Genomic DNA, 23,290 nt, shown 5'->3' with positions numbered 1-23,290 from the left:
CACGTGATGTTCCCCCTTGTCAACATGGCTTCAATAAAAAAGGCCTAATTCATTATCAGACACCAAACTCATTGGTACATAGAGTTTGGTGACCTAACATGAGCCCTAGCATTATTAAACACAACAATAGAAGTTGCTGTGCATGCTGGATAACTGCTTTACTTGGACATTTAATAGAACAAAACCATGGTTAATAGTATATAATAGTATAAATAAAAAATAATCAAGTAACACTGCTTTTGAAAAGTGACAAGTCATTACAGGGTTGGGATGAATGCCTTAAAAACTTGTGTGCATTCCTTTTTTCAAGTCCAAAGCAATTAAAATGGAAAAGATAAACATGTATTCATGTTATAAATTAATGGTTCAAAAGGTTTTTTTTGCAGCTAGGGATTCAAGAGCAAATGCGGTTTGAGTTCATTTTTGGAAGTGCAATTAAAATGCAAATACAACCTGATTTCATTCAGCCAGCATTTACAGAAAGCAATGCAATTGAAATAACCCAAGTTATTATTTCATAACAGTTCCATTCTACTTGCAAAGATTGTGTTTCAAGCAGCAGCGGCTCTGTGTCATATTAGAGGTGCTGCTGCAAGTGCAAACAGTAAACTAAGTGCTGTCAAATGATGCAACTGTTTCATAGGATTATTGGCTGCTGAAACACTCCACTTGCTGCATAACAATGTCCTTGAGTCAGCCGTGATAACCACAAACAACACACACAGAATGCGCACATACACATGCGCACATAAATTCACATGCAAACAAGCTCGTGCATACTGATATACTTATATTTATATTACACACTAGCATACCATGGCTTGAAGGGGGGGTCGGCTTCTGGGGCTGAATCTTTTAGGTTTTTATAAAACTTTCATCTTTGTTTCATTTCCCCTCAGTCTGTATGACGGGAACATAGTGTTTGTATGGTATACAAATACTAGAAATGTATCACAATTCTTTTAAAAATGGTAAAAAATACCACATCTTATTGATACCGGTACTTTAAGAATGACAGTGTTTTAATAAGAGTTGTGTTGATGTGTGAAGGGGGGCAGTGTGCTTGTGCAGCTCTGCTTTAGAGGCCTGCATTGGGATTGGGATCCCCGCGGGTGAGCAAGCGCTAACCAGAAGGATGGAGTGAACAAATTAAGTTGACAAGTAGATAAAAGAAGGTCATGAACCTCGGCAGATGCGCTCTGAGCTGCTGTCTGTATCAGCAGAACGCCTTTAAAAAAAAAAAAAAAAAAAAAAAACCAAGGATAATAACAATGCGGCTCTAATTACCGACAAAGTTTCCTGATAAAATTAGATTCACCATCTTTTTCTTTATCTGTCCAAGCTCACCGGACCCCATCTTATTTCTCATTAACGCGCAAAAGACAGAAAGGAAAAGCAGTCTGGTGGGAAGAGCGTCGTTCTCTCTACAATCACCACTTTGACACAACACAGCACTTTCTACAGTTGCCCCCCCCCCCTCCATTTAGACACACACACACACACACACACACACACACACACACACACACACACACACACACACACACACACACACACACACACACACACACACACACACACACACACACACACACACACACACACACACACACACACTCCCTGGCTGTTTCAGCAGCTAAGGTGCAGGAAGGCCGGCCCTGAAATCAGTGAACGACTGAACTCGGCCAATTAAACCATAATTACTGACCCGTTGTCAGATATATGACACTCTCTCTTATTCCCTCGCTCCTCTTCCTCTCTTCGCTCTGCTCTTCTGTCTCTTTCTCTCCGTTAGCCTCCTCTCCCTTTTAGACTCTGCCACCTCCTGCCTCTCCTTCTATCAATCTCACCCCTCCCCGCACCTCCTTTTCTTTTTAACAATTCTCTCCTCTCCCAGTAAGCATCTCCATGCTCCCTCTCCCACTCATTAAAACAGTTCCCGGTCTTCTCCCAGGAGAGGGGGAGGTTTAAAAATAGCTCTTCTTCAGCTTCTGCTCACTGGTTCTTTCTTTCCAGCATGCGTTCCATACATCAAATAACCACGTTTCCTCATCGTACCCAGCGTTTCTTCTTCTTCTCTCTTTGTTCCTCACTGACTCTCAGTCTCTCATTTCTCTTGCTCTGATGCTCCTCGCCCAGCACTCATACCTGCCTCTTTAAGGACAGTTTGTAGCTGTGTGTTTCCAACAGCAATGGAGTTGTTGAAACACAACATGAGACTGCTATAAAGTCACACACAATGCTACAGCTTTTTTACTTTCTCTCACTCTCTCTCACACACACACACACACACACACACACACACACACACACACACACACACACACACACACACACACACACACACACACACACACACACACACACACACACACACACACACACACACACACACACACACGGTCCTAGTCATCTTATTGATTAAAGACATTTCTTAAGACATGCAGCCCCCCACCAAGGCGCATATTTGATAATGAAAAAAAGAAAAAGTCACTCACAAACTCAATCAGGAGACGTTTGAGGTGTTGCTTTCATGTTCACCTCCAAGAGTCAGAAGGCTACATGTATTAAACACGTCACTTAAAAACCCATTATGTATATGACATACACAAATACTTTCAACTCTTCCTTGTCTAGGCAAAATGCTCATTATACAACATGACCGAAAAGAACCAGAAACAACCCAGTAGGCCTACCAGTCCCGCGGAAACATTCACAATGGCATCAACCATTCAGGTGACCTGAGCCTATATGGGTGCTGTCCGTGGTGCTGATTTTCTGTTCAAATGCAATATCACACCTACTTCAGTTGGCTGGCAAGCAGCTAAAACAGAGCATGTAAAGTACAATAAGCAATATCCACATAAAAAAATGCACATGAAATGTCTGGGCAGTCAACAGTAAAGCCATGTGGTAGAATGTTAGCATTTTCATTTGTGCTACTTTGTGCTAATGTATCTTGCTAAGTCCAGAGCCTCCTCAATTAAGACACGTGCAAGAAGCATCAATTGTGCGTGACTTTTTCATTTGCCCGTTAAATTTTGGCAACCTAAATGAATCCTGTAGTGACCCAAAGATTGTTCACCGAGCACGCAGTCTTGTCAAGAGCAATAAGATAAAAGAAAATGCCGCCGAGGTTTAGCGCGACTAGCTAGACACTCCATGCGCACGGACATATTTTTCCTCATTTACAGTCCAAATCTCTCCCTTTTCCTCTTCCTACGCAGCTCCAGTTTGGACGTCGGCCTGCCGTCAAATTTAATTATAAATTGCTGCTGTAGTGGTAGTTAAGTAGAGATGTGTATTTTAACTAAAAACTCCAAACGTCCCCCTACGTAACTGCACGTGCTAATGTTGCTACTTGCTAACGGCGATAACGAAAGACGTAGCGCTCATCTGATTGGTGTGAGGTCAAAGGGCACAGCCTTGACTAATCACAGTTTGGCAGCATGACGCTTAGCCTCGTCTGATTGGTTATCCCCTCAATATTTTTAATATGCCCCAAGAAATATCAAAAAAATCCACATAAATCCAAAGTAGGAGTGCAACAAAGTGTTAAGTCTTACACCACTGAACATTTAGAGGGGTGCTGTTTCACTCATTGTATAACATTCAATGACAATGGAAGGAAAGATGGCAGCAGCAGCACAGAAGAATAACTGAAACTGTTAAAGTATTATTAATAAGATGACAACACCAGGAGGATGGTAAATAAGATCAGCATGAAATGAACATGTGCATTGTTTTGTCTTAACTGATGTACTGTATCTGAGCAGTTGTTAATTATAAAATGTTGACAGCTGAAGCCACAGTTTGTTGTAAAGGCACAATCGTGTCTCAGCCCTCGACAAGATAAAAATGTCATCTTCGGCAATTATGTCAAAAGTGTAATCATCTGTAAAAATTGTTTATGTTCGCTAGTCTACTGCTTCAGTTGATAAATAGATTTTGTGCAGTGTGTATCTAACAAACACACACACAAACACAAAATGTCAAATGTCAGACGGATGACTAAGCAGCGACTAAACAAGGTGGTGTAAATTTAAATGAACAGATCTCTTCTTTACTTAGATACATTTTTTTGACATATAGAGCTGAAGAGGAGGCAAATAATAAGAAAAAATAATCCACACAAGCGCACGCACTGGAAGAGTGAAATGACCATCTGGCTGCTATGAAAGTGCAGCTCTTTATCCTGTTTCCTCATTAGTTCAATTATTTTTGTTAACGACAGCGATGGGGATAAAAGAGGAGAGGGGGGGGGAAAGGATGAGAGAGAGGAAAGATGGATGGAGCAGGAGGAGATGTAAAAGGGAGAAGAGCATGTGTGGAGATAAAGAGATAGAGAGAGAGAGAGAGAGAGAGAGAGAGAGAGAGAGAGAGAGAGAGAGAAGCAGCAGTTCATGCGATGCCAAAGGGTATAAACAAATTGCTCACTGGCACAGCAACACAGTAAAATAAACTATCCCCTTTTGAAAACACTTCAATGTCCCAAAATGCTAAAAATACAGCACAGTGCAGCAGCAGCTCGGACAGCAGACACACAGAGCTTAATGCTCGGTTGTTTTACTCTACAAAAGGCTTCACAGACAATAAACCGAGTGGCTGTGTCAAACACGATCACCTGTCTCTAAACCTACCCGACAAGGCCGAACCAGTAGAGGAACAGCTGGTTTGTTAGATTCACTTCTTGTGACTTTTCGTCGCTGAAAGCAAAAACTGCAGATGCAAACGGTATGAAAACTGAACTGAACATTCAATGTCCTCTAAGGGATTTTACTGAAAAAACTTTCTTAAATCAGACATTTTGACTTTTCAATTGCTAGGAAAAACACAGGGGGGAACTCAACATCTATACTAGTGGGCAGGTATGCACAGCACCTGGGCCTTCAAACACCAAAGTGGGATGCAGCCATTATTAATGCATGTTATAAGTGACATCTGTGTGGGAATAGTAAAGATGGCACCAATAAGACTGGTACATAAAAATATTTAGAAAGTACAATCTGCTTCTGGATCTCCATCAAAATAGACATGAAGAAGTGATAGACAATCAAGCAATACACATATAAAAAACTTTGAGTTCAACGTTGTGAAACCCTTTAAAAGAGTCTTTTAGTCTGTTGCCCAGTTAAAACGTTAAAAAGATGCAACGAGAGGGCAACAATAGATAAGTGCAGGGAGGATATCCATTCATGCTCCACTATTGAATGTTCTTTACCATGATGTATTAATTGTTCGGAAAAAGAAAAAAAATGAAATTATTTATAATTATATATTTATAATTATATATATATATATATATATATATATATATATATATAAGTCGTTTCATTAAAATCTGGTTTTGATGATTTAATAACTGTAATAATGCAAATCCATCCAAGGTTACTGCTTAATTGTGAAAAACTGCAATGAAATCATACTGTTTATCAACATTTAACATGTTACATGACATCCTACAGTAAATCTAGGAAAGTTCTATAATGGATAACCTTTAACATATACATGATATGAACTAATTAAGAGAATCAATGAATTCACTCACCATCTTTGTCGGCTCTTCTGAATATCTGTGAACAGAAAGCAAGACAGTGTAGTTAGCATCATTGGAGGTATCTGCTGTGAGCTACAGGAAGTATGAACAGGAAGACTGCTGAATAAAAGAGCCACAACAGGAGGGCGGTTTTTAACGCTCCTTCCATTCAAGTGTTTGGGAAAGTGACTCTCTAGTGACACAAGACTGTTTATTTATCAACTGCTAAGTAGCTACTTAGGACAAAGTTAAGGCCTGGGAACAAAGGGTGGATAACTGCACATCTTTGTCAATGACTACCCATGGTTTGAACCATCTTTCACTGGCTGTACTGCAAATTCACATGATTCCATTGTTTTGTTGGAAGCATGCGAACCGAAAGGGGCCAAAGAAGTAGGCTTATTTTAAATATACCTCCGGTCTGTTACTGACTTGAAAGCAATCCTTAAGTCGTATGTTTGGCCTTTTCTCTCCTCAATGGTTTTTCAGAGTCGCACCTACACCTGTGACACTGGGCAGGTATTTGGCAGAGGATTTGTCCAGGATTTGAACCTGGGACCACTAGAACCCTCATGAACAAAGAGCCACCAAAGGCAAGTTCTGCAAGATTGCTCTGCATACCGTTTTTACTGTTGGATTCATCCATCCACCTAAGCTCTCTTCCACTTCCTTGTCCCCCCAGGGCTTCTGGGTATGTTGTCCCTCCAGTATTTTCCAGGCATGCACTGAAGGTACGGTACCAATAGTATGGAAATGCAGAAATGCCATAGATACGCATTTTTGTGGTGGTTAAGCAATACTCACACTATTATATAATTTAACTGCCTATTGTTTAGGATAGTAGCATAAGGATTGAGTTTTAAAACCCCCCAGAAAACTATAGTTTTGTCAGAGGCATGTTGAAAACAATGTTATATCAAGTTATCAACCACAAACTAAATTGGATAAATAACTACAAAATTATGTATTTTTAAACTCTTAAATGTTAAGTATGGTACATAATTTCTGAATGAAACAAAACTATTCCTTCATCTTCTTCGAGAAAACTGAAAATCAGAAAAAGACTAAGCCCTTGACATCATCCTTGGTTTAGAAGTTATGGATGAAATTTAACAAAAGAAATAAAGAGCTCTTTCAGATGACTTTCTTATCAATTCTGCATCCTGTATTTTGAGACTGAATCTGGCAAATGAGGTCTTTAAATCGAAAGCAGAACATGGAGAAGAACATTTATGTTACGTCACATTGCAGCTGAAGTGACGGATCGTTAAACACACAAAATGCAGTGGCTTTTTTAGTAGAACAGCACAACCGATTCCTTGCAGCAAAAAGAACCCAGCGAGTGAACGACTGCTAATACAAATGTTTGTTCTTCCATTAAATGTGTTCTCTCTTGTAGCCTGTACAGTCCACACACAAACACTAAATCACACACAAGAACACACAGAGTGTGTCTCAACCAGATAAAGCGCAGTGGTGTGTGATAAGACTTGTTAGGAGCCACGGGGCTGAAAGGTTTATTGGTGTAGCAGCGGATAAAACAATCATTATGCACACGCGCACTCACACAAAACAAAGCCGCTGATCTACAACCGAGCCATGATTGCTTGTCGTGTGTGCATGCGCTCCGTTCTATCCATGTAGGAACACACGCTGATTTACAGCTTCAGTGAAAGCTCCTCTCCCTATGGAATCGAGAGTGGCAGGTCTGGTACTTTCATCAATTGTTTTCAGAGTTTGATGTAAACTGTTCCTACTGACAACTGCCAGGAGACGGCACAGTGACATGGAGGAGGTGGGAGCCACTGGTGAGGGGGATGCAGCAGATGAAATGAACAGACAGAGAGAGAGGGAGAGGTAGATGCATGGAGCTACTCTCTCTCTGTGTGTACAGTGTTTTGTTCCACGCATCTATCTTGTTCATTGCGAGCATCCAATTTAAACAGTTTGTTGCCATATTTTGCGGAAAACACCTTTTAAGGGACATAAAAACATTGTTTTTCCTGCATAGCTTGATTTTTAAGATTTTTTTTCATATCCTATTGTCTTCAACATGTATTCTTTCAGTCTAATGGAAAATAACATCCAAAATACACAATATGTTTATTTTTACTACTGTTGATTTTTCCTAAATTCATCAAAAGTTGGCATTGGATAAAGCTTCATTTGCATATTTAAGCATAACATTTCAGACAACTTGCAATACAAAAAAAGTGTAATCAACTGTGAAGGTTTTATGGTGATATGGATTAGTTAATTTTTTTTATTCACATGTAGTGTCTTGCAAAATGTATGTAATCTTACAATAAATATAAAAAGGTTGTTTTTCTCAGACTCTGAGTCAGAAATCTCCACTTCAGTAGCACTTATATTCACCAAACTGTCCAGTTTGATTCCTATCTATATTCTGACGGTTTTCACAGAGGGGTTTGTTCACATATCAATCATAGCCTGACTTATAGACATTGTTTTTTTTATGCCAATTGGCAGTAGTTTCTGATTTATTGAGTGACACAAACAGATTTGTATCAAGAGATTCCCTCAGTAAAACCTTTGGCTCGTATATGTCAACAATTTTGAACCTGGCTTCATCCAATGCAAATTATTTGCACATATTTGATAATACCACATTTGCATAATTAAACATGCTTGTCACACAATAAACAAATTGTCTTAATGTAAGTTATTGATTGCGGAGGTTTCAAGGCAATATCCTTTTTTACTCTATTTACCTGGGGTGTCTCCCCTCAACTTGTGAACATACAGATGGACAGATGAGAAGTGAGTTATGCTGCATGTTCGTGTTTTAAGTAATTTCTTTGGATGCTTGGATACTTACATACCTACTTATCTGTACTAAACAGATTTTTGTATCTCTTAAACTCATCCCCAGAATGAGAACAGAATCGGAGCACAGCTTATAGCACAAAAAATGTATGAAACTGCCAGAAAAAAAATGTCTTAACACTTGACCCATTATTAACTGTTAAACTGGAGTTTTTCACTGTATAAATCTCTGACTCTCACATTTAATACTTCAAGTAAGGCTGAAATAAAATTGTCGATCAAGAGAAAATGAATCTGCCACTATTTTGATCATTTATTGTTTCAGCTGTTTTTCAAGCAACCCTAATGACTGCAGTGCAAAACCCATCAGGATGACAGTTTTAACCACAGAGCTTGCATACTAATCCCTTAGTAATGTACATGTAAACTAGTCTGGAGCTACTTTACTTTACACATTTTATTGATTGTGAAACTATAAGCTTGTGGTGCATTCAGGAGGGGACTGCAGTCGTCTGAACAGGCCAAAGGAAAAAGAAAAATCGTTAACTGCCGAGACGCACAGCGTTCCAAATGACAAGCCGCTCTGCATTGTTCTGCTCGCCGGCTGCACCCTAGGTTGCCCTCAACTCCAGAAAGAAGAGAAAAAACAGCCAACTCTGGAGCTGCTGGAGACAGACAAGCTTGGAGAGGAGGGAAAATGTCGCGGTGAGGGGGCGGTGTGTGTTCGTGTGTGTGTGTGTGTGTGTGTGTGTGTGTGTGTGTGTGTGTGTGTGTGTGTGTGTGTGTGAGGGGGAGATGTAACAGAAATACAGAGTGAGAAGAAAATGAGAGACAGCCTAAGAGAGAAACAGAAAACAGCACAGAGAGACAGAGACAGCAGACAGAGGGAGGGAGATTGTTGCATCAATCTCCTAACCTTATTAAGAATGAATGCTTTCTTGGCCTGGTTGAGGAGGGGAGGAGGGGAAGAAGACGAGAAGTATATGGAGGAAAGGAGGGAAGGAAGGAGGAGGACAGATGAAAGGAGTTTAAAGAATAGAAAGAAAGGTGCATCAGGGGTTAAGATGAAGGAGACGATGAGAGCAGCAAAGGATGAAAAAGAAGCAAGAGGGGAGGGTCTAATGAGCGGAATGCTGCCAGGAGGCACACACACACACACACACACACACACACACACACACACACACACACACACACACACACACACACACACACACACACACACAGACACAGATCACTGAATCCCTTTGGTGTGGAGTTTTTCACCATCCTAATAATGCTGGGGTCAATAATATTGGAAAATAGCAACAAAACAAAAAATGTCTCATTTCAAAGTTCAAGCCATGAGAAAGTGGGCTGGAGGCAACATTTGAGAAGGCGCAGCCTGAACTGTGTACCGACCAATCAGTGTGAGTTTAGCAGATGACAATGCAAAAGAAAGGGGAACAATACTGAGTAAAACATACAAAACATCTCTATTGAGTGGGAGGTTAACACAATAAAAAGTTATATACAGAAACCAAATCTCCTCTCACTTGTTTTAATTGAAACCTGAGCAGAAATATGAGTTTAATGTCAACCAAAGCAACGCTTGTGTTTGAACCGTTTTTGTTTGTTTTTGTTTTGTTTTTAAACATATCATGCCTGTGATCCAAACTTCACAGATACATGTTTGTAACTGAGACCACGTGATGAAATCAGACCAGCTGTTCCTGGGTCACACATCAGAAACAGGTCACAGAGCCACTTTGGTGTCCTGACTCAAAGCTTCAGAAACCCCGCTGCACTGCATCTGCCTGAGCGGACAGCTTTCCGTTCAGGGAGGGAGGATCAGAAGCAAACTAGGCTACAACCCCCACCAACACTCCATTTATTAGGGTACTAGGATGCATTGGCCCTCTGGACTCCATCATAATTAGTTTCCCGGATCGCATTCGTTATCTTTGTCTATTTGGGTCGTGGTCAGGGTTTGCAGAAAGTGAACTACTTTTTTTATTATACTTTTTTTTTTTACCCCGTTAAAGCAATAAAAGACACACCAGCTGATCTCCGGGGAGAAGATTTAGTGGGGCGGTGATGGAATATAACCCAATAGTATTGAGGAGGTGACCCAAATCGATAAGGCGCTGCGTAATCGACACTTCCAAAGACAGAAAGGATGCACCTTTGCACAGGTTTATCCGCTTGCCGCTGCGCGAATTTAAAAACTAGGGTTCTGTTACAACGGGATGAATACCAACATCATAGTAATAAGTATTCATTAATAATTAAAGTGGGATAAAACTGACTTAGCCAGCGGATGATGTTTTTTCTATGGGGGTTGCTGCGCGTCGGACTTTCTTTACAGTAAACCATCACCAAAAGTAGCGTTATACTCCATTGATCTGAATTTATATTGACTTCTTGTATTGTAGTAGAAAAAAAGTGCACAAAATTAGGCCAAGCTAAAGTGCGGATTGGTCAACGAACAAAAGTACGGAACATTTTTTTGGGACGGGGCAACAAGGAGAAAGATGTGAATGCAGAGTGATCACCGGGGGACACAGCTGGTCTTAATTAAACAGGCAAAAACACCTGCCTGCCCCACTGAGCTCGCTTCAAGACCCGACAGTACATATTGAAACCTTTTTTTGTGCGTAAGTGCGCACTGCACCGGTCCGTACGCACTGCTCGCTGGACGTCTTCACCCCGCAATACCCTCCCATCCCACCCGTCAGGCTGACCGCCGCAGCCCGGAGCCTCCTCCATACTCACATCCAGAATAACGGAGATGCCTCGGCGGGGCTCCGGGGCGAAGAACTGCTCCTGAGCCACGGCCACATCCTCCTTACTGGAGGCGAACTCCCGGCTGGAGATGTTCTTGTTGTCGCTCATTTTGGTAACGATCCAGCGGACGAGCCCGTCGATTCCACCGGGCTGGGCGCCGCTGTTTCCGGACTGCGCTGCCGTCGCGGACTCGCTGTCCTGACCGGCTACGGGTATCGGCTGCTCGCGGCTTTCCTGGGCGCGAAGTTTGGCTTGTTCTTTGTTGAGCAGTTTGTGGACTCCGTCCCTACAGTAGCGCGCTGCCTGCTCACACATCCTTTTTGCCGCGGAGCGCTCATGCTGCGCTCTATGGGGGAGGGAGAGAAGCCCCCACCCACCCTCCAGTTACATCACAGCACACACCCCAAAAACACACCCACCTACAGTATTATCAATCTGACCAGAATTGGTAATTATATTCTTATGGGGGACTTATATCTTTAAGATTTGGAGGTTTGATAGTGACTTATTGCGCTTACTGGTATTTACTGTATCTCATTTTGTATATTATTTTATATTGATATGGGGTACAATGTATATTTTGAGTGAATATACACTTTGCTCTTCTAAAGTGTTAATATTTCTTTTTAAAATATTTTTTTTGGGGGTTTTTTAAGCTTCGGTCTGGGTGTTGTGAGCAGTCAGGTAACACCCTTCCATGTTGTAATGAAGCTAGAGACCTTTTAGTGTGTGTCCTGTGTGGCTCACTTTCTCCCAATGGGAGGATCAGAGGATTTTACTCTTGGAGTAAGGGGAGTGTCTCATGAACTATCAGTCCAGCTCCTCATTAGAGGTTTAGGTGTGTGTGTGTGACAAATCTAACCTTTGGTAATGAGCAGCTCCTCCAGCTCATGCCCTTTCAGCTGAGTAGCTAGTCTTCCCTGCAATGTGCCGATTGTCTTACAGCACACAGAGTGGTCCGGACAAATTAACTCCAGGTAGAAAGTTGACACTTAAAACATGCAGTTTATAAACTCAAAAAAATATATATATATTATTATTCATCTTCCCCAATCACTGAAATGCTAGAATTGGTGAACTCATTTGACATGATTGCCCCCATGTGGACACAAGTGTGCAAAGACAGGCATGGGCAGGTTTCCTCTGCAGGCTTTATTCAGTTGACTATTAAAATATTTATGAACACAAATGTGAAAACAAGTTATTCTAAGCAAATAAATATACACAGGGAAGTTCTGGCTATTTTTGACACTAACATTGGGCATAGTCAATTGAAACATCATAAAAATAAGTTACACTTTAAAGGCTTGAGTTAAAATCATTTATTATGTATTTTTCTTTGCATCTGTTTGTGTATGCTCTTATGTGTGTGTCTGCACAGCCAGTTGAATTTGTGTACAGTAGGCGTGTGTGTACATATCTCTCTCTCTAAGATGTCTCAGAGCGGTAGCCCCTCAGGTAATAGACCCAAGAACAAGGTTTGCTGTGGCCCTCGGAACGCTGGCTGGAGATGGTCAGCTTGCCGAACCACGGCCCCGGAGAGCCTCCTGGAGGGGGGTCAAAGGACACCAGGATGTTTTGGGTCTTTTTGGAGAGGATGGTGTCCACCTCTTTAACTGTAAAACAGGGGTTGTCCACCTAGGAGCAGGGTCAACAAGGCTCAGGTTAAATCAATCCCAGATATAATAGAATGTTTAGGAAATTAATTAAATTAAATTATATTATTATTATTGTTATTATTATATGATAACATGTCATTATACTGTTTTTTTTATTATTATTGTTGCTTACTATTATTATTATTATTAGGGTATTGCTGTTGAAGCATTTACTTATTTATTTATTAAATTCCATTACATCTTTTGTCTTCCGTCACACATCTTATAGACTACTTGGACATATACTGCTGCTTCTTATACAAACATGCACGCACGCACGCACGCACGCACGCACGCACACACACACACACACACACACACACACACACACACACACACACACACACACACACACACACACACACACACACACACACACACACATAAACCCAATCTAATTGTAATCTATACTCCCAGTCTCTTATTATTTAATTAACTATGTCATTGTAACTGCTTAATGTTATTGTCTGTTTTTTTCTGTCTTTACATCTGTCTTCCATTTTTATGTCACTATATGTATATTTTTTTTAAATTATTTTTGTCACATTGCATCCCCCCTCAAAAAATAAATAAAAATAAAAATAATTCAATTGAAGCATTTTGTAGAGAAAAAGCCAGACTGCAGCACTCTCTAAACTGTAACTGTTCCAGGCTAAATTTAAAGCAGCCTGCTTGATGCTGCACCACCAGCCAGAAAATGATTTTCCTTGGATTTCAACAGATATATTGGCTTTTTGCACCATGTTTGCATTGGAATGCAATAAATCGCTGTCATTGTCAGTGACACCAGTGCTCCTCCGAAAATATCACATTTTAAAACTTTTATTCCACTCTTCTAGTTATTTCCCTGGTTATTATCTGGCCATTATCACTTCTTTACCTGAAAAGAGAAAGTGGTGGTCTGCAGGAATACATTCTTGAAGGGGATGGCAACGCTGCGACCGGCCCGGACGCTGAACGGGCCCTGGGCTTTGGGAGGGAGGCAGATCCCGTGCAAGGGAAAAACGTAATCGCCACCGATCACTGAGGACACGCTGAGCTGGCCTCTCACTTGCCCCAGCTGATAAGGTTCAAAACAAACCTCCATGCTGACCTCTGACCCCCCCTGGTGTATGGCTTTTTCCACGATGAAGTCCGGGCAATCTGTCTGCAGCAGAGAGATAACAAGGGGATCACATGATGACAAATCAATCACTGTGATAACATTTATATTTTTTGGGTCATTTTGAATGAAAATGTCAGGTCATTAAACATGGTTTCAGCTTTCTGGCTCCTGAGTTTGTCACTTACCTTTATGCAACAATATAAAAAAACATAACTGTTAAATTTCAACTTTTAAAAATGCATTATTTGTTCATATTTTTGAGCTGAGCTTGCCTCCAATCAAGTCTAGTCATCGGGCAAACTCAAATTTCAACTTCACACTGTTAGAAATAAATGTATATAACACGTCAGGTGTAATTTTCACTACATGGGATTGGTGATAGTGTCCAAATGGCAGCATTAAAGGGACCTGGGCTATGTTCTAGACCACACAACACATTAAACAACAGTTTTCACGGGCTGAGTAATACTCCTCGGGACTAGTGTTTGTGGTGAAGTGCCCCTTTGAAAGATACTATGCAGTGCCTGTGTACCCATTAGTAAGAGAAAAACTACAGCAGCAGAGGAGTCGACAGAATTGGGTATCACAGGAACATGGTGTGCACCTACATTTTCAAGACATTAGGACATGTCTTTTATTTTCTTACCTTGCCCAAGTACTCAGTTTTGAAGCGGGCGTGGTTGGTAAACTTAACAGGAACGGAATGGCTGCTGCCCAGACAAGTGCTGAAGTGGATGGTTTTCTCTGGTGGTGGGGCCAGAGCTCTAAGAATCAGATCATAGTGGAAGTAGCCAAGATCAGTACTATGCAGAGTCAGCCGGGCCGTAGACTCGCCTTCACGCAGGGGCTGGTACTCGAAGCTTAGAGAGCCCTGTAGCAAGAAAACACATACACACACACACACACGGAGTATCAGTTGTGTGTGCACACAGCTGTTTTTTTCAGTACAGAATTAGATCTCTTTGGTATTCACCTTTGACTGTCCTGGCACTGTGTGCTGAGGTGGGGCACTGATCTCAGGGCATTTACACTCAGTGGTGAGGCAGGTAACTGTGGTCAGGGGGTTCTCCACCTGCACAGTGGCTGAGGCCGTCTGACGGACAGGGGTCACCAGCTCTATGGTGGACAGGACTCCTGGAGATGTGGCCTTGAAGGTAACAAGGTAGAACAAGTACTCACCGGACCCCTCGTTAAGAAACGTCACCTAGAGAGGAGGATTAAAGTGTGACCTGAGGACAAGGCTGAGAAATATATTCAGATCTGGTCACGGAGATGTCTGTGTGAGCTAACCTTGGTGTAGTACTGGCCCTCTCTGTATGTAAAGAAAGACATCTTGTAGTCTCGACTGGCCAAAGCAGGAACATCAATGTATTCTGGACCCTTGAGGGACACTGTAGCATCTGATTTGTCAGGTTTCAGGATCTCCATCAACACACGGAACCTGAGCACACAGAAACACTCATGACTCTACTAAACAACTGTCCTAACAGGGACTGTTTAATTATCTTCATTACATTTCATCTGTTATTCAGCACTCACATGCAGCAGGAGGTTTTGCTCTGATCTGACCGCTGGGTCCACTAGCTATCTTATTCTTCTCAAATCTTTCTCATTTGTTTTGTATCTTTATTTGAGGCCAATCTCAAAGTAAAAGCTATTAACCCCTCCCTGCCTTTCCATGGTTTAGTTTTGACCTAAATTAAAATGGAAAACTTTATGCAGGATCTCGCAAAAGTAGATCTTTTTTTCAACCTTTTCAACACAATTTTCCGGCAAAAACCCCCAAAACAAAGCTAAAAGAGAGTGAATACTGGACTCACATTCATCTGCCAGAAACATGACTCCAACTTAATAATAAAGTTGCTGGATGTGTAAATAAGCAACTGTTTGCTAACAAGTTTGAAAGTGATCGCCCCCAAGTGGCCAAAAAAACCTGTATTGCATTATTATATTCAGGGTTATATAGTATGTGCTTTACCGCTGTTGCTTGGATAGCCAGTTTTGCACAGGGAGCAACTCTGTGTGTTGAGTCTTTGCAGGCAGTTCATGCACAACAGTGACCTCTGCCTTTGGAGGTTCAGCAGTTCCTTGAAGGGAGTACAGCATGCCCGTCCCATCAGGGAAGGAGAAAAAGAGTGATCCCTGGGGAAATAAGGAGAGGCATGACAAGTTAATGTCACACTTCACATTGTTTTTTTTTATCATGTAGGATGCATTATACTGCACTGGATATGCACAAACGAGGCATACAAATAAATAACTGATTGTGTTTAAACATTCTCTAGTGCTTCACTACCAGGTGTTTCTTCCCATCAGCAGTCATGGACAGTGGGCGGTAGGTGATCTCATATGTCTTGTTTTGGAGGGGCTCAAGGATCACAGAGGATGTAGCGCTCCACTGTTCTCCCTCTATGACAGGTCTGATGCTGCAGTGCTGAGTTGTGGGGTTGAACACGGGGAGACTCTGGGTGTGAGAGCCACGCACCGGGCAAACAAAGTTCACCACCTGGAGGCAAGCAGTCAGACGGAGGTCAGAATTATGCAGTAGGTATTACATTACATTACAGTCATTTAGCAGATGCTTTTATCCAAAGCGACTTACAGGAAGTGTATTCAACATAGGTATTCAAGAGAACTACTAGTCACCAGAAGTCATAAGTGCATCTCCTTTCTTAAACAAGCATCTTAAAGCATAAACCAGAGCAAAAGTATAGTGCAGAGGCAAATTACTACGAAAACAATAATTGCAACAGACTAATACGAATACAATAAGTGCTACAAACTAATACGAATAGGATAAGTGCAATAAACGAATACGAATACAATAAGTGCAGCGAACTGATACGAGTACAGTAAGTGCAACAACTAATACGAATGCAATAAGTGCTACGAGGAAGGCTCAGGGTAGTGTTTCTTGAAGAGGTGAGTTTTCAGCCTGCGCCGAAAGATGGGCAGCGACTCTGCTGTCCTGACGTCAGTGGGGAGTTCATTCCACCACTGAGGGGCCAGGACAGAAAAAAGCTGTGACCGGGTGGATCGGCCGCAGGGACTTATCATGCCGATTACAAAGACATGATAAGCAATACTTGTCACCGAAACACTGAAATAATTTGTGCCTACTGTAGAACCCTAAATTGATTATCCACAATACTAATTTGCTACCTTTTAAAGTGTAAAATCATTTTAGTTACATTGTGCTGTTATATGTGGTTCAATAATCAAATGTAATTATCAATATGGTTGGTTTGACCGTACATAAGGCAGCGTTCTTGTAATAGAAACCTTGTTATGAAAACAGTACCTGCAAAAATACAGGACATAACAAGTGCTGCTGGTAGTAATAGTAAGTGTGATGCATAACTTCTCCAAAATGAGAAAATGTCTCATGATCAAATGTATACAGATTTCATGTCACTATTCACTATGGTGTATACAAGTGCATTAATCCAACCTCTTTGCTGGTGGAGGCGACAATGCAGGAGCCTGTTACAGTGAGGGTAACGGGTGAGGAGGAGCCCTCCACACAGCAAGACAGGTTCTCATATCTCGTGTCGTTAATCAGTTCCACCGGGGCAAAAGTCACTTCGAAAGGAACCTCCATGCCTGGACAGATATAGCCTTTAGCTGGTGTGATGGACAACTCTGGAGGAAAACTCTCTGTTTTCCACTGGAACCTGGTTAGACAGATTATTAAAAAGCAAACAAGAGGATATAAATCCATGAGTCCCAAAAGCAAACTATTACAAAATTGATGTTCTCATAGCAAGTTAAAGAAAGTTGATCAAATCTTTGCTTGATTACACAACAATTTGTATACTGTAATAAAAAGGGTAACTCCACAAAGTCTATTAAAACGACTGTGTGCCTCGTTGTAGTATATGTATGCGATGTTTGTCTGTGTTTCTTTGGCAAATTAGTCTGTAAGAGGTTTTTATCTTACTGAATTTGAAATTGGATCATATATTGTATAATATCAAACCTTACCTGGCACCAATGTCCCCAGCGTTCATCATGACAATCCTCTTCTTGGGTTGGCAGCGCTGGACAACAGCTCCAAAGGCTAGGTGGTCCTGGTCCAGCTGGACCTCCACACCCTGATAGTTAAAATCAGAACTAGTGGTGAACATGACTTGATTACAGTATAGAGCTAATGCAACAAACCTTACAATTTCTTGTTTATCTGTTTCTAAACAAATACAGTCGTCACTAATTATTTTTAATGGACATCTGTCGAATTTTTTTTGAAGATAATTCTGAAAATAGTAACACCTGTTAACTTAAATTACTTTAGAATAGAATTCCCTTCTTGTAAAGGCAAGCAAATATATCAAGCGTTTTGCAAATGATGCCCTTTTAAAGTGACAGGAGATTTACTTCACAGCCTAACCTGGCAGCAGCCCTGGATGGTCAGCAGGGGGTGTAGCAGGCCTGCAAACTCCGCCTGCAGCTCAGCGGTGAAGGGAGCTATGTGTTGACGAGGTGAGAACTGGATCTCAACATTACACGAGCCAACACGGGCTTTCAGGTTCAGCTCACCTGCTGGACTGAATGAGAGATCCTGTAGGAAGAGGGGGCGGAGGAGAATATTAAGTTTTGCTTGCATAGAGTAATCTTTATCTGTGTTTGTATGTGTGCGTGTGTTTGTGTGTGTGTTCCCTACCCTTGGATCCAGTGGTGTGTTGGTGTTAAGCAGCAGAGTAAAGGAGAGGTCCAAAGGGCTGCGATTGACCAGAACCACTTGTTTCTTCACCTTCTGACCCAACATCAGAGATCCCAGCTTCACTTTTCGCTGCTTCGGGTTCTCCACCTCCAGCTAGGACAGAATGGTACATAAACAGGATAACTAGATTAAGTTTATTAGATTTATAAAAATGATAGACTCTAGTTGATATAGTTGTATCTGTCCTTCTGTGAGTTATCATGGTGTGTTACCTTGCCAATGTGTAAGTTAGCTTGTTATTAACAGAGCTAATGTACACATTCTAGCAGCCCTTAGACTGTTTTTTTCTTCGATGTGTGAAGATGATGTGGACGGTAGTATTTGTGGGACACATATTGGGTAACTCAAGGCCTCAGCTGTCAAACCTGCCAAGGCGAGACTCTTACCTGTTGCTAATCACTCAGTCAGAACACTTTTGGCAAGTACAGAAGCTCCTGTGGGTTGATCTGATCAGCTATATGCACAAGCAGTGATGTCAAAACAACAAAATGACAATGAAAGTTTTTGCGTATCACTTGAGGACATGTTTCATCTCTGTCCCAGTCTTGTGTTGAAGACTGTTCCCCTTCAAAAAGCGTCTCCCTCTCGTACGCATAATGTGGTACCATACACTGCCGCTGCTGCTCAGCAAAAGTTATGTGGCCTCGCTTTAACATGGTCATTTTGCTAATAGATTCTTCCTTCTCACCTTCATCTCGATGCCTTGCCCCAGTATGTCCAGGTGTTTTGTGACACAGCTGTTTAAGACAAAGGTGAGTCTTTCATTGTAACGGCATGCCTCGCGAGGATAGAAGTTGAGTGGTGCCTCCATCACAGCACCAGGGGACAAAATATCAGGTTTGAAGTCCATCTCTAGGTAAGAGGTGTTTCTGAACTGGCACTCGACACTGAGGAGAGGGAGGTAGAGCACAGAGTGTTTTCAAATCAGTGCTTTTTAACTCTCAAAACTTTCTGAGTAGTCTAGAAGCATTTCTTTATGCAGTAAACACCTTTACCTAACACATGGAGAAAAGCAGACAGACACACACAACTACCTGATGTCCCTTTCGCCTTTGTTGCTGATCACTAGAGTCTGGGAGGCAGGCACCATGCCCAGACTGTACACAAAGCACTTGCCAAAGTTGTACTTGGTGAAGGAGAATTCAAGGCTGGGTGCTACACTACTTCCTTCAATGGCAAATGTAAACGTTGGCCCATGCTTTATCTGAAAAAATGAAAAAGGAGAGAGAAACACAGGAGAGGAAGGAGTGTTGTAGACCCAGACAGAAACTTCAATTTAAACACAGCTTCAACCAAATAAAATAAAAGGTGGTGTGACACGAAAAGAATATATATATATTTTTTTTATATTTCATTTAAAGGTGTAGTTGCTGACTTGTTTCTAAAGCCTATGAACAATAGGTTAAAGGTCTAGTAAAATACATTATTCAATAGCGTGATAAATTGGGAATAATCTCATTATTTGTCTCTAAGAATAATGAAATGAAAATAACAAACAAGTAGATTTGTCTTCTAAATTTGAGTAGACAATTCATTCTATTGTATCACTCTTGTGTCAACTCACTTGACAGACTTAACAGAACGTGGAAAGAATAGCATGGATTAGGTCTATATATATGCTTAAAGATTATTTATGTCTATACAACTTTTTTTCTTGTGGGTGCAGAATGTTGCCAAACCAGCCTCATACCTCTCCTAAAACCCTTTTAGGTGATCAGCATCTCACCTTGATACTCAGTATGACATCCCGCAGGGTGCAAATGCTCCGTGGACAAAAGAAGAGTGAAGACCGCAACTGCTCCCCAACCTCAATAGTATCGTTTTGTGGCTTTGCTTGCAAGTGTTGCAGCAGATCACTGGGACCCGTTAGCTCAAAGTTCACTTCCAATCTGAATCTTGCCAGATTGGACACCAGGAAATGAAAGGCGGATTGCTCTGAAATCCCCACCTACAAATAATGCACATACAGGAAGGTGAATGTCATGTTTCAGCTTCACTTAGAAATGCATGTGATCGTGTGTCTGTGATGTGAAATGTGTGCTGACCTTTCCAAAGTCCAGAGTGTCTTTGTGGTTGGGGCTGATCTCTCTGAGGCCTCCTTCAGGCTTCTCAACTTGAATGGAAGTACTCATGCTGAAACAATCAGCCTTAACTGTGAGTGAGAGTGGCTCTGACTTCCTCTTCACCCTCAGAACCAATCTGAAGCTCACATAGCCCTCCCGGCAAGGCGTGAAGGACACTGAAAGCGGCAACCTGCACCAAAGAGACCACAAGAAATGACAGATACACTGCTCTCTATGACTTTTGACACGTTAATCACCTGATGTCAGATGCAAAAAAAGTCCTGCAAAGATTACAGATTTTTGTAGGCCAACCTGAGAAGTTAGCATCGCGCCAGTTCCCTTGACAAAAAGCTGATTAGATTTTTTCCATTTTGGATTATTGCAGAAAATAAACGTTGTTTCAAACAAATGTTTATGATACTTACACGTTTTGTTCAGCTAGATAGTATTCACAAATTAACACCACTTTTATGATGTTTGAAGCGTGAATGCAATCATTAGAAGTAAAAAAGGACTACACCGTGCGTACATGAGCACAATATACAGAAAGAGGCTGTAAAGGCGGACTGGTGATGATGTTTTGTAATGTCATTCAGCAGCTTTTAAGCAACTGGCCTTTATAGAATATTTGCTGACGTATTTTATGTTGTAGAACAAAACGTTAAAATCTCTTAAGCTTGTGTCAACCACAGACCTTATTTCAGGCATCTAACCAAAAGTCCATTCAAGAAAAAGATTGACTTTGAGACAAGGCAAACGAAAGTGCAGAAATGCTGACTCATTTCTGTGTCTTAGTACTCATTCCTGCAGCACTCTATACATCATGCACAAGTCAGTAATTGTGTTTTCCAAAATAATGGACACTGATACATTTTTAAACCTCATAATTAATATATAGCATTTAAAAAGGAAAAGTCATTACAATTTAGTTGTATTTAGTGACATTAACCTGTCTCTGGGGGCCACTGTGCCAGTCATGGGCTGCAAAATGAGGCTGGACTGCTGGTCATCACAGAGAAGAGATGACTGCAGGACAGAGAAGTGGAAGAGCTCCTCCTCTCCGTTCACCAGATCCACTGTCTGTTCCACTTGACGACCTGTGCAGGCACACATGCACACACAAACACAGACAGACACAAACACACACACAGACACAGACACACACACACACACACACACACACACACACACACACACACATACACCATATTGCAATGTTTTACAGGCATGTTCAAAACTCAGGCTTCAATAAGATGTGTTTGTTTCAATTCAAGTGTCAAAAATGACTCACATGTGAGACTACACTATGAGAATATTGATTTCAACAATAGGTTATCGATCAATGATAATAGTGACATGCTTCATCAATGAATGATATTTCTTCCGGTCACATCAGAGGGCCAAAGATTTCCGTTTGGAGGGCCAGATAATGGGTGCTCATATTTTTGTTATTTTGCCATGACCAGGACCTTTTCTTAACCCTAACCAGGTGGTTTTAGTTGCCTGACCATTGTCATGCTTGATCCTGTGCAGATATTTTGTGCAGGCAACTTTGACAGTAAACTTTAGAGACATATCTACAAGTGTGTGTACTGTTTCACGCAACATATATATGCCATTGAACACCAAAATGTATGCACTGTCACCACATTGGAGGATAAACAGAGGCAAAAGAAAAAAGAACATTGCTTTGTGTTATATGTGAAGTGACTTGTGATCATCATGGTGTGTGTGTCTGGGTATGTTACACACCAACAAGCAGTTCACCAAAGTCAAGGTGAGGTCTGTCAAGGTAGACAAGTGGTTCTTTAGTGGTGCCCACGCACAGGAAGGGGACAGACACTGACAGAGTCTCAATAGTAAAGTTCCAGAATGACTCCACCGCTTCCAGCTGCTCAGCTACATATTCAAAACACACCTGCACACACACACACACACACACACACACACACACACACACACACACACACACACACACACACACACACACACACACACACACACACACACACACACACACACACACACACACAACAAAGAGACACAGCAGAGGATTACACATGGCAAACAATTTAAAAAAAAAGCGAGGACATGAACAAATGTATGGAAAGAAAATAAGGGTGAGAGGAAAAAAGACGAGGAAGGACGGGAGGGAAGAGTGACGAACAAACTAGAACTGATTAGATCAGATGAGTTGAGCTGGAAATAGATTAGAGGAGATGCAATTAAAAAGGTATTGGATTAAATGGAGGGAATGAGATTGGGATAGATTTGTTGTGATAAAGTGGGACATGGGGAGACAGGGACACTGAAAACAATAATGAGATCAAATATTTTAAATGAGGAGAGAGATTGAGATTGAATGATGTGCATTCAAATGATGATGATGAGGATGGGATAAAATAAATTAGATTATATACTGTAGTTAAAAGGAAACTGGGTAAGAAATGTTATATGGGGTGGTGGTATTTTACACCACTATTTTGAATGTGTGTGTGTTTCCATCCTTACTTCCACCTTCTTCCCAGGCAAGATGGTGCCGCATGGGGTGAGGCAGCAGAATGGGCTGCCACCTGTGTCTTCACAGCTCCACTTGAATGAGTAGGGTTTACTGGTTGGGTTCAACACAATAAAACATCTGTGGTGTAAAGCGAG

General features: G+C 41.4%; 2 protein-coding genes across 2 annotated transcripts in view; both read right to left on the bottom strand.

The window, feature by feature from the left end:
• The window catches only part of necab2 (N-terminal EF-hand calcium binding protein 2), a 117,206-nt gene extending 105,710 nt beyond the window's left edge, over positions 1-11,496 (bottom strand). Inside the window, exons 1-2 of the mRNA XM_054620731.1 lie at positions 11,078-11,496; positions 5,549-5,573 (exon numbers count right to left, since the gene is read on the bottom strand). Of these exons, the coding sequence (XP_054476706.1) occupies positions 5,549-5,573; positions 11,078-11,404 (352 nt within the window). The 5' untranslated portion in view covers positions 11,405-11,496. The remainder of the gene's footprint in view (positions 1-5,548; positions 5,574-11,077) is intronic.
• A 944-nt stretch (positions 11,497-12,440) lies between these two features.
• hydin (HYDIN axonemal central pair apparatus protein) overlaps positions 12,441-23,290 on the bottom strand; it is an 81,236-nt gene continuing 70,386 nt past the window's right edge. Inside the window, exons 79-96 of the mRNA XM_054619540.1 lie at positions 23,147-23,273; positions 22,388-22,553; positions 21,585-21,732; positions 20,618-20,825; positions 20,299-20,520; positions 19,607-19,776; positions 19,261-19,459; positions 18,513-18,665; positions 18,240-18,410; positions 17,837-17,946; positions 17,304-17,526; positions 16,149-16,358; positions 15,831-15,994; positions 15,143-15,293; positions 14,826-15,056; positions 14,499-14,723; positions 13,628-13,894; positions 12,441-12,727 (exon numbers count right to left, since the gene is read on the bottom strand). Coding sequence (XP_054475515.1) covers positions 12,518-12,727; positions 13,628-13,894; positions 14,499-14,723; positions 14,826-15,056; positions 15,143-15,293; positions 15,831-15,994; positions 16,149-16,358; positions 17,304-17,526; positions 17,837-17,946; positions 18,240-18,410; positions 18,513-18,665; positions 19,261-19,459; positions 19,607-19,776; positions 20,299-20,520; positions 20,618-20,825; positions 21,585-21,732; positions 22,388-22,553; positions 23,147-23,273 — 3,355 coding nt within the window. The 3' untranslated portion in view covers positions 12,441-12,517. The remainder of the gene's footprint in view (positions 12,728-13,627; positions 13,895-14,498; positions 14,724-14,825; positions 15,057-15,142; positions 15,294-15,830; positions 15,995-16,148; positions 16,359-17,303; positions 17,527-17,836; positions 17,947-18,239; positions 18,411-18,512; positions 18,666-19,260; positions 19,460-19,606; positions 19,777-20,298; positions 20,521-20,617; positions 20,826-21,584; positions 21,733-22,387; positions 22,554-23,146; positions 23,274-23,290) is intronic.

This window comes from Anoplopoma fimbria, chromosome 19 (assembly GCF_027596085.1).
Source record: "Anoplopoma fimbria isolate UVic2021 breed Golden Eagle Sablefish chromosome 19, Afim_UVic_2022, whole genome shotgun sequence".
Taxonomy (NCBI): Eukaryota; Metazoa; Chordata; class Actinopteri; order Perciformes; family Anoplopomatidae; genus Anoplopoma; species Anoplopoma fimbria.
The sequence above is the reverse complement of the archived record's forward strand: the minus strand, read 5'-3'. Positions and strand labels throughout refer to the sequence as shown.